Source organism: Pelodiscus sinensis, chromosome 11 (assembly GCF_049634645.1).
Source record: "Pelodiscus sinensis isolate JC-2024 chromosome 11, ASM4963464v1, whole genome shotgun sequence".
NCBI classification, from domain to species: Eukaryota; Metazoa; Chordata; order Testudines; family Trionychidae; genus Pelodiscus; species Pelodiscus sinensis.
In genome coordinates, this window is record NC_134721.1 from 43,074,869 (window position 1) to 43,088,359 (window position 13,491).

Sequence of the window (13,491 nt, forward strand, 5' to 3'; positions counted from 1 at the left end):
TCTAGTTAGTCTATCCCTTAGTGCTTTACAGTTCATAATTTAGTGTTTGAAATTAGATAGTTGTTAGGTTTATTCTTCTTATCGCCCTTCCGGGGGAGAGGATGCCTGGGCCACACTGTTTAAAACCATGTGTTTAAAACCAAGACTATGCCCTGCAGTGATTCATAGGACTCCTTCCTAAAGTGCCTGGGAGAGGGCTACTGCACCAACAGCTGCCAAATCTGCAGGGGCTTCAAGCCGAGGATGAAGCAAGAGTGTGATTCCTGCCTGAAGCTCCTCTTAATGGAGTTCGCGTTTCAACTGGCGGCACCAGAAGTGTCACTGAGTGTACACAGTACACTGACTTCCATTAGAGAACCATCCGCAGCACCGAAGCACATGGCACAGGCAAAGCCCTCATCATTGAGGCACCGGTCTCAATCCTAGGCACACTTAAGGAAGAGGCAAAATAGGGGGAGATCCCCAACAAGACATGGCTTTAAGGTGCGCCACAAAGATGGACACCTGGCTGAGAGCATTCACCATGAGGTTCCCAGAGCACGGCGGTGCCGGTTGAGCATGGTGTGTGCCGAGCGCTCTGCACCGGAGGCAGATATTGAGGAGGTTCAGCAGCCATCAATGCTGGAAGCCTTTGATGTGGCATGCAAGCTTATGGAGCTCAACTTATCCCTGGGGCCGGATGTGATTGCCAACGATGATCACCGACCCGACCCTCTGGCACCAGAGTCAGGCATACTGCCAGTGCGACCAAGACTTCAGGGGCATGCCCTGGGCTCGGGGCCTGTACCAACACCAGGACCGATACCAGTACCAATTACGGTACCACAGCTACCAATGGTACCAATAATCACGGGACTGCCTGACCTATCGGACTTGAGGACCATGCCAGCACTGACACTGCCTCCTACAGCACTAACTATGATGGGGATACCCTATTCTGCGGTACCACCGGCACCAACTCACGGGAGAAGCTGACAGCAGTGGCCAGACACACGTCATCTCGTCACTTCCCGATGCCATCATCGGCACCACTCTAGTTGACCTCAGACTACTCCTTGGAGTCAGACGCTGATTCAACACGTTCCCGGATCACGTTCTATAGGTCCAGGTCATGGCACTTGTCTCGGTCTAGATACTGTCTGCGCCAATGGAGCCCAACTATCCACCAATCTTGGCCACCACAATGGCAGCCTCACCAGCAGTGGCCCTTTTGGACTCACTGGGCATACCATTAGGCCCATGGGCTGCAGCCGTCCAGGCACTCCTCTGTGATGGCTAAGTCCAGGAGCCCTCCAGCTGTGATCCCTTTGACCAGGGCACCCATATCAGAGGCAAAACGCTCCTCTTATAGGGAGGTGACCAGACCGGGCATGGGAAGGGTAGGGTTTGCCAGACAACCCGTGGCTCCACCACACCAACCCACAGAGTAGCAACACGCACTCCCCCTGCTGACAGAGTCCTCCTTGTGTTCGCCAGACAAAGCATTGGCCGACCCATCCCTTCTATGCCAGCCATGGATGCCAAGGTGCACTAGGACCTGCTCTGCCAGCCAGCAGCAAACTTGGGGGTATAGGCGGAGGAGGTGACTGAGGACCTGGACCCCATGGTAGACATCTTGACAGTAGACACTCCAGCCAAGGTCGCACTGCCACTTAATAAGACCATATACTGTGGCACACTCCTGCCTCCATTACACCCACCCATTAGAGGGTAGAGTGGTGCTACTTTGTCCCTCAGTCACGTCATGAACATTTATACTCCCATCCACCCCCAGGCTCACTAGTAGCTCAAGTGGCGGTCAGAAAGAGAGGCAAGGACCCCCAAGGCCCATGCCCTAGAGCAGGGAACCAAAGAAATTGGACCTGTTGTGCAGAAAGACCTACGCGATGGGGGGCCTCTTGCTCCTTATCACGAATCAACAAGTCATGTTAAGCAGATACGCATATAATACGTCGTCTGCAATAGACAAATTCAAGGATGGTCTCGCATATGGCGCTTCAGGTCTTATTAGACGCAGCCGGCTCTGCGGCCCACCCAATGGCTTCAGGGGTGGTCATGAAACGCAGTGCTTGTCTTCAAGTGTTGGGGATCCTACTTGAAGTCCAAAACACTTTACAAGACCTGCCTTTTGGGGGCACTGGGTTATTTTCCAAGCAAACTGACTCAAGGTTGTATAGCTTGAAGGATTCCAGGGCAATACTGAAATCACTGGGAATCTATACCCCGGCCCCTCAGCGAAGGCCTCTGAACCCTAGAGTTGCTCTGAGAGCCTTCCAACAATTATTTAGGCCCAACTGAGGTAGAAGGAGGGGCCATAGGTACAATAACAATAGGAGTAGGTATAGGGGGTCTAGGTCCGACTCAGAAAGGGGATCAAATCAACTCCCTACCCAACAGTCAACATCATTTTGAAAATATGCTCGAGGACAGCGTTACAGCCTCCATTATAACCTCGCCCTTTCTTCCTTGCCTGGTCCAAGATTACTTCAGATCGTTGGGTACTTAGCCTGTTGGAAAGAGGATATGCTGTCCCCTTCCTGTCCCACCCAGCCACCCACCTACCCTCCCGCTGCGTCCCTCTTCAGGGGCTCCTCTCATGAGATACTGCTGAAGCAGGATGTATCTGCCCTCCTGACATTAGGGGCAGTCGAGCTCGTTCCAATGGGTTTCAAAGGGAGGGGTTTTTACTCCCGTTACTACTTTATCCCCAAGTCCAAAGGAGGTCTTTGTCCTATTCTGGACCTAAGGAATCTAAACTAATTCCTGAAGAACGCAAGGTTCAAAATGGTCACCCTCGCCTCCATCATCCCATCCCTAGAGAAAGGAGACTGGTACGCCGCTCTTGACTTGAAGGACGTGTATTTTCACATATCGATAATCCCAGTCCACAGGAAATTCCTCATGTTCTTAGTAGGCAGATGCCATTTCCAGTTCACGGTCCTACCATTCGACCTCTCTATGGCTCCAAGGGTCTTTACCAAATGTATGGTCACCGTAGCCACTTTCCTGAGGCAGCATAGGATCCAGGTGTTCCCCTACCTCAATGACTGGCTGATCAAAGGGTCATCCAGAGATCAGGTCCTAAGGCACATAGACTTTGTCAAGGGGCTTTTTCACAAGCTGGGTCTCTTTATAAAGGAGGAGAAATCCACACTCAACCCCACCCAAACAATAGACTTAGTTGGGGCGCACCTGGACTCTACGGTAGCAAGGACATCCCTTCCCAAAGCCAGGTTCCTGGCCATCAGAGTGATAATAGAGGGTCTCAGAGCTGCATCCTTTATGACAGCCCGCATTTGTATGAGATTCTTAGATCACATGGTGGCCTTTGTGGTACAACATGCCAGGCTGCACTTGTGGCACCTTTAAGTGTGGCTGACCTCGGCCCACCACCCAGCTCGAGCACCTCTGGATGCTCTCCTCTCAGTGTTGGAGGAAATTCTCTGGTCTTTAGACTGGTGGCTGCAGGAGCGGGTTGTGCGTCACTGAGTCCCGTTTGCCACATGGACCTCGTCAGTGTAGCTGGTGACAGACGTGTCAGATACCGGATGGGGAGCCCACCTACTGAACCTCAGAACCCAAGGTATGTGGTCCCTCAGCGAGGGCGCACTACACATAAATGTCAAAGAGATCAGGACAGTCAGGCTGGCCTGCCTAGCATTCTTGCCTCACCTTGGGGGCAAATTAGTGTTGGTACTAACGGACAATACTACAGCCATGCATTATATCAACAAACAGGGTGGCACTCGCTCTTCTCCCCTCTGCAAGGATGCTCTCCTACTGTGGAATCTATGTATTGCACATGGGATTCACCTGGAGAAGTCCTACTTCCCGGGGAATTGGAATGTGTTGACAGGCTCAGCAGATCATTCAAGACCCATGAATGGTCCACCAGGGAGGATGTCTTGGAGGTTGTCTTCCAAAGGTGGGGCTATCCCCTCTCTTGATCTGTTCGCTTCCCAGGGAAATTCCAAGTGCCTGAGCTACTGCTTGTATCTGGGGCAAGGGAGGAGGTTACTAGGGGATGCCCTGCTGGTACGATGGCCCAAGCACCTCCTCTACGCGTACCCGCCCTTCCCTCTGCTGCACAAGGTACTCCTGATGGTCACGGAATATGCAGCATCGGTCATCCTAGTAGCCCTGGCATGGCCGTGCCAACACTGGTACCCATGCTCCTGGATCTGGTGGTGCCCCTTGCACTACCGCTGATCCTGGATCTGATCACTCAGGATCTGGGAGAGAAGAAATTGTGCCACCTGAACCTGCCATCCCTCGACCTGGTGGCTTGGAACCTTTGTGGTTAGCGGTTCAGGAATAACTCTGCTCGGATGAGGTCAGTAGAGTTCTGGTGGGGAGAGTAGAAAACCCTCCACAAGGGTGGCATATGAGGCCAAATGGAAGTGTTTCTCACTATGGGTAAATGGGGCAGGAGTTGACCCACTGAGGGCCCCATTCCCCTCGTTCTGGACTACCTCCTTTACCTTTGACAGCAAGGTTTATCAACCTCATCCCTTCGGGTCCACTTAGCCACCATTGCAGAGTTCCACCCAGGTGAATGGGGTAGATCGGTGTTTGTGAATGCACTAGTTAAGCAATTCCTCAAGGGTATAAATAGGTTTTACCCGTATGTGAGAGAGTCTTTACCATGTCGAATCTTAACTTGGTCCTTACGAGGCTCATGAGCCCCCTGTTCAAACCCATGGCCACCTGCTCCTGGAAACACCTCATGTGGAAGGTAGTGTTCTTAGTGGCCATCACTTCGGCCAGGAGAGTGTCAGAGCTCAGGGCCCTCATCTCTGAGTCCTTTTACACAGTATTCTTCAAGGATAGGGTTAGGCTTTGGCCCCACCCATCATTCCTACCCAAAGTTGTGACATATTTTCATCTGTCTCAGGATATTTATCTCCCGGTTTTCTTCCCCAAACTGCATGCAACACCAAGGGAGCAGTCCCTGCACTCCTTAGACGTGAGGAGGGCCTTAGGACAAGAGAATTTAGAAAATCACCATAACTCTTTATTTCCATAGCAGAGAGGATGAGGGGGTCTTCCTGTAGTGGCCCAATGCTTGTCCTCGTGAATCACTTCCTGTATCTGTACTTGTTACGAGATGGTGGGGCGGGAAGTGCCCCCCTTCATGGCTCATTCCACAAAGGCACAGGCCTTGTCAATGGCGTTTGCAGCATAGGTGCCCATTCCCGAGATTTGTAGGGCAGCTACGTGGTCTCCATTCACACATTTACAGCCCACTACGCTACTGCCCAGCAGGCTAGTGACAACGCGTCGGTCGGCAGGGCTGTGTTGCAGTCTGTTGCAAATTAGGTTTCTGACCCCACCTCCTGAGATACTGCTCGGGAGTCACCTAACTGGAATGGACATGAGCAAGCACTCAAAGAAGAAGAAAAGGTTACTTACCTCGTAACTGTTGCTCATGTCCATTTCACATCCCACTCGTGTCCCCTCGTCAGAAGTATCTAGCACGAAGGAACTGAGGAGGTGGAGGGCCAGCAGGGGGATATATGCACCGGTATACCAGTGTCACTCCAGAGGGATCCCTGGCTGGCCTGATGGATATTGCTAAGGGAAAAAGCTCCAGAATCCGTGCACTCAGCGCACGCATACCCTAACGGGAATGGACATGAGCAACAGATGTCGAAGAACAACAGTTACGAGGTAAGTAACCTTTTCTTTCAAGCTCTCAACCAGACACAGGACTGAGATTGCTGTATACATGCCAGGTGGCAGGTTTAAAAATACCTAAAATGCCAATAGAAATCAAGGTGCCTAAATCCCTTTATGGGTTTAACCTCTTGTGCCTCTTAGTGCACCTGAGGAATACAGCAATTGCTTAACTCATCTGCACTTTTTTCTAGATCATTGCTGTATCCTATCAGATCATCAATACAATAGACATCTGGGTTAACAGTCTTCTTCTTCAGAGTTATCTGAGTCTTCTATTTATAATCCCATTGTATCTTTGGCTTATTTCATGGATTTTAATGTTCATCTATTTTTTCAGGAATTAACAACAAAAGTTCCATCTACTGGCCCATGGATTAAAGCCACACACTGCAGTGGGCAAACACACATTAAATCTGTATTTGTTTTTTATGACTCTCAGAGTAAAACCCAGTGTAGAGTGTATTGCATTAGTGCAGCACTGAAGCATTACAAGCATGGACTGTAATGAAATCCAGTCTCCTGGCCAGTCAAAGATGCAAAAAGGATATTCAGCCCACTCCTGTGAAAATGTAAATGCAGTGACCTCCAAATGTATTGTTTAATGTCAGTCTTTTGTAGCGCTCGTTCTTCTGCATACATCTTTCCCAAGAATAAAATGGCCTTTCTCCCCTCTGTTTTCTAGTCATTTTTTCTGTGATTCTGTTGCTGAAACTCTTAGTTTATTATATTTCTGTTATTGCAACTGCTGCCAAGTTTACAACAAATCAGTAGGCAGTGTATTTGGGTTTGTTAAAACAAAAAGGTCTTAGACATATCTGAAAAGGATAGGCTAAGAAGAAAGGGGAAAAGGTCTTAATCTATGTTGGTCACGTTTACAAGATATTTCATTTTAAAAATATTAAAGTCTAAATGAATGTACAAAATAAGGCATGGTAAAATCATTCATTAGCAAGACATTTAAAAACAAAGCTCTGAAACCTCAATTTAGATTAATATTTAAATCTTTTGCCTGGAGATTAAAGAAGCTCAGGTAGAGACTTGCCATCCATTTTCTGATTATAGCGTTACCCTTTATCATGAAAGGCTTTAAAAAAACCAGGACCATCCCAAATTACAATTTCAGAGATGTTATTTTACTGCAACTGTTTCTGTACAGGTGTTGACTATTTGAGATTAGTGAAGAAGTCTTCAAATGTTTCCTGGAATTTAATTTTATATCACACAGTCCAAAATTGTCACGTGCAAAATTTGAACATGGAAAATGTCAAACAAAATTCCCTTCTTTCTGTGCTTCCATTTCTGTGGATGATTAAACAACTGCATCTGTCCCTAGGATAACACATACTAAATGGGGATTAATAACAATAGGGTACTCCTGCATTTGGATACCTTACATTACCTAATGTAAGGGGGAAAAGGGCCATTTTAAATTAAATACAAAGACAATTTTAAATGCTATCAAATTGGTGAGGGACTTTTATTTGCAAAATTTAGTAAACAATACCCTTAAATTATTCAATTAGGTGTAAAGGGGTTATCAGAGAAAGATTATAGTATTGGTGTATGTCTTAATGAATAACATAAATAAAAAAAAATCATTCTGAATTAGGACCAACTGAAATTCAGTTTGCTGTGATCTCAGAAATGTCTATCATGTTTATGATAAAGGTCACAGGAATACAAAGAAGAGAGTACAGATGATTTTAAGGTTGACAATTTATTTTTTAATTATAATGATACAGAGCTGTATAAAGTAAATGCAAATGTTTCTTATATAATAAACAAATGATATTTAATTGTTTTTTTTTTTTGCTCCGCAGCATTTATCAAGTAGGCACAGTGTCCAGCAAAGCACAACACAGGTAAAATGGCTGCAGAAAGCTAGCATATATCATCTTTTTGTCCTTGAAGTCTGTGATAATTTATCTGAATGTAAAGAAATAATTAAAATCGCTGACTGATACGTATTCAAAGTCTTTCATGCAAAGATCTCAAAGCATCATTTATTCTTCCCCATATTCCCTCTCCAGCCTATGTCTAAGCCTCCTTTTCCCCAGCTCAAGTTGCTGCTCTTACCAGAGCTTCTGCTGTAAAGACAGCTACAAGTAACACCTACCTATGTGGGGCCAGGTGTATACTAGGGGAGAAAATGGACCTAAGATACGCAACTCCAGCTATGTGAATAGTGTACCTGGAGTCGATGTATCTTAGGTTGAATTTCCTCAGCGTCCTTCCTCAGTTCCTAGTTTCCTAACAGAGACTTTGCTATCTGAGGCTACAGCTACACTGATGCTTTTTTGCGGAAGAGGATATGCAAATCTTCTTCTGATTCTTTTGTAGAAGAGGTTTTGCCGATAAAAAGCCCCATGTAGACAGGGCCATTTGTCGGAAAAAAACCCTCTTTCGCAAGATCCCTTATTCCTCAAAAACCTCTTCCGCAAAAAGAATCAGAAGAAGATATGCAAATGTGAGCACAATTTGCATATCCTCTTCTGCAAAAAAGCGACAGTGTAGCCGTAGCGTTAGACCCAAATCTTCATGTTCTGCAAGAACATAGCCAGGTCCACATGTCTCATATCAAGGGTGCTTAGTGAGCTGTAACTGTGATTAAAAAGTCAGCAAGAAACAGCAACATTTCTTCAGAATTCTAAAACCAATGTGAGTCAACAAGAAGAATTATATTTCCTGGAATCTGGGGCACTGGCAGAGAAACAGAGTTGATGTAGTCTGTTTGAGGGTTAGATAAGTTGATTTCAGATTGCTAACACCATACGTCTACTTATCTCTGTTCCCAAAACCACTGCAGTGAAAGTTAACTATATACATTTAAACTAGAAAAACTTTTTAAAAAATCTGCCATATGTCTCTGTAGCACTTTATTCATGAGACTAAACTTCTACCCTATGGAAAGGGAAGAATAATGTCTCAATCATGATTCTGTCGTGAGTTATGTGTCCCTTGTTTGTGAAGAAAATAATACTTGGTTTTGATGTTCAAAATGCAGGTGGATACAATTCGACAACGTCATGGGGAAGCTTGCCGTATGCCAGTGCCTCACCACTTCTTTGTTAGTCTAAAGAGCTTCACCTATAACACTATTGGGGAGGACACCGATGTCTTCTTCTCTTTATATGATGTTCGAGAGGGCAAGCAGATCAGGTAGGATGATATCAACCTCTTGTTATCACATGTGGAAGAATGTGAATTCAAAGGGGACAGAGCTTGGTGAAAAATGTCTGAAGTGACTTCCTCTCATCCTTGTCATGAGGAATTTTGATAGATTAATTTAGTGACTTGCAGTTTTATGGTACACACATCAAAATATGGTGCTTTTGTGTGAGAAATGTAGTTCTCATGAAAGTGGGTGATTCAGAGCATTGATTAATAAGAGGCATAGAATGTGCAGTCATAGTACAAACTACCAGATCATTCATAAGAACAGCCATAGACCAAAGGTCCACCTAGTATCCTGTCTTTTGACAATTATAATGCCAGATTCCCCAGAGGGAGTGAACAGAAACAGGTAATCATCAAGTGATCCCTCTCTTGTCATCCATTTCCAGCCCCTGACAAACAGAGGCTAGGGATACCATTCCAACCCATTCTGGCTAATAAATATTGATTGACCTAACTCCATGAATTTATCTGGTTCCTTTTTGAGCCCTATTTAAGTCCTGGTTCTTCTTCGAGTGATGTCCCCGTGGGTGCTCCACTACAGGTGTTGGGCTCGTCCCGGCGCCGCAAACCGGAAAGTTCTTGCTAGCAGTAGCCCCCTCCGGAGGACCGCGCATTTGCAGAGCATCCCGTGGCGTTCGCGCCTTTTCTGCGTCGCACGGTCCGACCCGCCAGTTCCTCCTAACCGTCCACGGCCGCAGACGGATTTGGAACACGCTCCTCTCCTGAGGAGAAATCGCATTGTTATTTCTATATTTCTATATTCTTTCCCAGTTAGCCCCTTCCTACTTAGTGTTAGTCAGTTATTGTCTTAGATTAGTTAGTTAGTAGTTAATAGTTTAAAAAAAAAATTTTTTTTTCTTTTCCCGTTATAAACCCTGAGGGACACTCCGGCGAGCCCCTCAAGTTGGTCTTTCCCCGGAGACCTCCTCAGTAGACATGCCCGGCTCTCCGGGATTTAAGAAATGTGCTTCGTGCGGAGAGGCCATGCCCGTCTCTGATGGCCACTCCCGTTGCATTCGCTGCCTAGGAGAAGGCCACATCCCCCAGAAATGTGGTTACTGTCCCAAGCTGACTGCACGCACAAGGCGCGACAGAGAAATGCGCCTGAAAATGCTGCTTTTCAATAAGGCTCTCCAGCCCCCGTCAGCAACAGAACGAGAGGCTCTGGGCGCGCATAAGTCCAAGGACAGAAGAGGCTCCGCTCCGTCCAAGAGCCTAAGTGCAGCAGACGCACGAGGCTCGTCGGGCCACCCTCCCACACAGGGAGCGGACAAGTTATCGAAAGCCCGCAGCACATCAGCGCCGAGCCCCGCACTCTCAGTGATATCGGTCCCGCCAAGCCGCCCGGAATCGGCACCATCATCGGCGGCACCGAGTCTCTGAGCGGCACCGCAGCCAGATACGGTGCAGTCCTTGGCACCGAGGCACTCGGCACCGTTGCCTCATGATCGCTCCCAGGCTAAGCCGGCACCGGGAGTCGACCCGGCACCGAAGCCTAAGCAGGCACCGAAGACTAAGCCGCAACCACCAAAGGCACCGGATACGGCACCGAGAAAACACTCGGCACCTAGGTCATCCCATTCAAGACCTAGTGATGCAGCTACCCCACACACACAGGGCACGTCTGCACCAGCCCGCACTGACCAACCATTGTGCGCGGCTGAGCCGGCTCCTTCTGTTGTTTCGGCACCGGCCCCTACGGCCATACTACCCCACGTCTCTGGGATTGATACGGCTCCACCATCCCCATCTTCTGCACCTCGGTCACCACACCTTCCGGGAGAAGTCTCTGACGTTGCCTCAGTTGCCTCCATTCCGGGTAGCCCAGTCCCCCAGGCTCTACCATCCACGGCGGTGCCGACTAAGGCGCAAAGGAAGACCCACCATCCTCGCACACCTTCTCCAGGTTCTGATAGGGCGACTTTCTCCCCTGGACCATCGCTCTCACCACCTCAAAGACGGCAGGATCACTATTACGATTATTCCTCTACGCATCGCTATTACAGGTCCCCAAGGCGATCCATTACACCGCCTCGCTATCACCGCACCACAGGAGCGCCGCTTTTTACTCTCTGCAATATTCACACCGTGGTTCTCGCCATCGTATGCACACCTCGCCTCATTCTGATCATTCACGTTCAGTCACAAGGCGCTCACCCTTGTCCCCAGACCGGCAACAATTATATTCACCACGGCCGACTACCCAGGACTCTATTCCGCCGGCTCAACGCCCACCAACGCCTACCGGGGATGCATCAACAACCTCTGCCCCGCGTGACGATACCACTCAGTCGCCGGTGGCAGAGCACCAGCCCGTGGCCTCTCCGACAGATGCCGCTTCCTCTTCCCCGGATGACGCGGTGTTTAACGACGAACCTCCTCTTGCGGATGACTACAAGCAATTTCATTCACAAAACTTACGTACCTCTGGGGCACCACCAAAACACCATGCCCTCCTTAGAAACTTACAGCAGTCCAACAAGTCAAAACTAGCTCTCCCTTTCGATGCCGCTATCCTGGAAGTAGCTAAAAACATCTGGCAAACCCCGGCATCTATGCCGCCTACCAATAAACGCAAGGACAGGAAATACTTTATTGATGCCAAAGACGCAGAATTTCTTTTTACTCACCCCGTACCAAATTCCATCGTTGTCGACGCAGCCCAACAAAAGGCAAGGTCCGCACAAGCGAGAAATTCCGCCGCGGACAAAGAAGCCAAGCGTCTGGACTTGCTCGGCAGACAGGTATATTCGTCGGCAACAGCCACATTAAGGATGGCAAACTATTCCGCCCATCTTGCCAACCATGACTTCGATAACTACTCGAAGTTGGTGCCGTTGATACAACATCTTCCACATTCCAAAAGGGACGTACTGAAATCCATTGTGCAGGAGGGTTACACAGTGGCCCGTAATGCACTCCAGATATCTCTGGATATTGCCGACTCAGCTTCCCGCACTACGGCGACATCGATCGTCATGCGACGTGACTCTTGGCTCCACCTGGCTTCTGTGCCAAAAGATCTACAGCCTAAGGTGGAAGACCTTCCATTCAACCGAGCATCCCTGTTTGCCCAAAACACGGATCAAGTGTTTCACTCCAGAAAAGACTCCCGAACCACGTTAAGAACCCTCGGGATGTACACTCCGCCTTTCAGGCGCAGGAGAGCTTGTCCATATAACAGACAAAGGCCTCCTCCTTCTTCTTCTTCTTTTTATTCCAACCAACGCTTTAGACCTTACAACCAACATAGACAAAGGCAGCGCCCCCAACGCCGCCGCTAGCAGCCTAACAAAAATCACAACCAGCAACAACCCCGGCAGCAAGTTTGATGGACTTGTCGAGGGTCTGCGTACCATCCCCCTACTGGAATCCCCAACACGAGTAACCAAGCTCTTCCACCGCCGTCTGAACCCTTACTCCCTTCGTTGGTTCGCCATCACCACGGACCGTTGGGTCAGGGAGATCGTAACCTCTGGGCTCACCATTCCGTTCTCCACTTTACCTCCCACCAACCCCCCATCCCTGTCCCTTTTCAGGGACCCCTCTCACGAATCCCTGTTATGTCAGGAGGTCATGCACCTGCTTACCATAGGTGCGGTGGAAGTAGTTCCTCCCGAGTTCCGAGGCAGAGGTTTCTATTCCCGGTACTTCCTCACCGAGACGAAGTCTGGGGGATGGAGACCGATCCTAGATCTTCGCGGCCTCAACCGCCACCTGCGAAGACACAGATTCAAGATGGTTACTCTGGGTTCCATCATCCCAGCACTACACAGAGGGGATTGGTTCGCGTCCCTCGATTTACAGGACGCATACTTCCATATTGCCATCCATCCAGCTCACAGGAGATTTCTACGCTTTACCGTGGGAGATGATCATTACCAATACACGGTGCTCCCCTTTGGCCTATCCGCAGCCCCAAGAGTGTTTTCAAAGACCATGGCAGTCGTAGCTGCGTACCTCCGTCGAGCCTATAGTCTTTCCTACCTTCTACCCCAAGCCACATGCTACACCTGAGGAAGCCCGCTGGCACACATTAGATGTCAGAAGGGTGTTGGCATTCTATTTAGACAGAACGCGTCCCTTCCGGAAGTCTCCACGATTACTATTGTCACTGGCGAATCGCTCTAAAGGTCATCAACTGTCGTCACAACGTATTTCGGCACATATCGTTAACTGAATCACTCGTTGCTACACCCTCGGGCAGGTCTCTACCCTGTCCACCAACCGCACATTCAACCAGGAGTATGGAGGCCTCCACGGCATTCATGAAGAACGTATCGCTACGGGACATATGCCGTGCAGCTACATGGTTGTCCTCATCCACGTTTGCTCGACATTATGCCCTTGACCGTCTCAAAGCGGCAGACACAGCAGTCGCTCAGGCAGTTCTTTCTTCTGTGCACAAGTAATTCCGAAGCACGACCAGCAGTTAGATGACTGCTTCATACTCACCTGTAGTGGAGCACCCACGGGGACATCACTCGAAGAAGAAGAAATTGTTACTCACCTTGTGCAGTAACATCTGTTCTTCGAGATGTGTGTCCCCGTGGGTGCTCCACAACCCGCCCTCCTCCCTGCTTCGGAGCTCTGTCTTGTCTCTTTCAGATGTTCCGGCTAGGAGGAACTGGCGGG

At 48.7% G+C, this 13,491-nt stretch overlaps 1 protein-coding gene across 2 annotated transcripts in view; it reads left to right on the forward strand.

Moving 5' to 3' along the window:
* The window catches only part of DOCK3 (dedicator of cytokinesis 3), a 539,706-nt gene that overhangs the window by 275,371 nt on the left and 250,844 nt on the right, over nt 1-13,491 (forward strand). For both annotated transcript variants that reach the window (XM_075939450.1, XM_075939449.1), the window contains exons 8-9: nt 7,500-7,541; nt 8,684-8,838. In XM_075939450.1, coding sequence (XP_075795565.1) covers nt 7,500-7,541; nt 8,684-8,838 — 197 coding nt within the window. The remainder of the gene's footprint in view (nt 1-7,499; nt 7,542-8,683; nt 8,839-13,491) is intronic.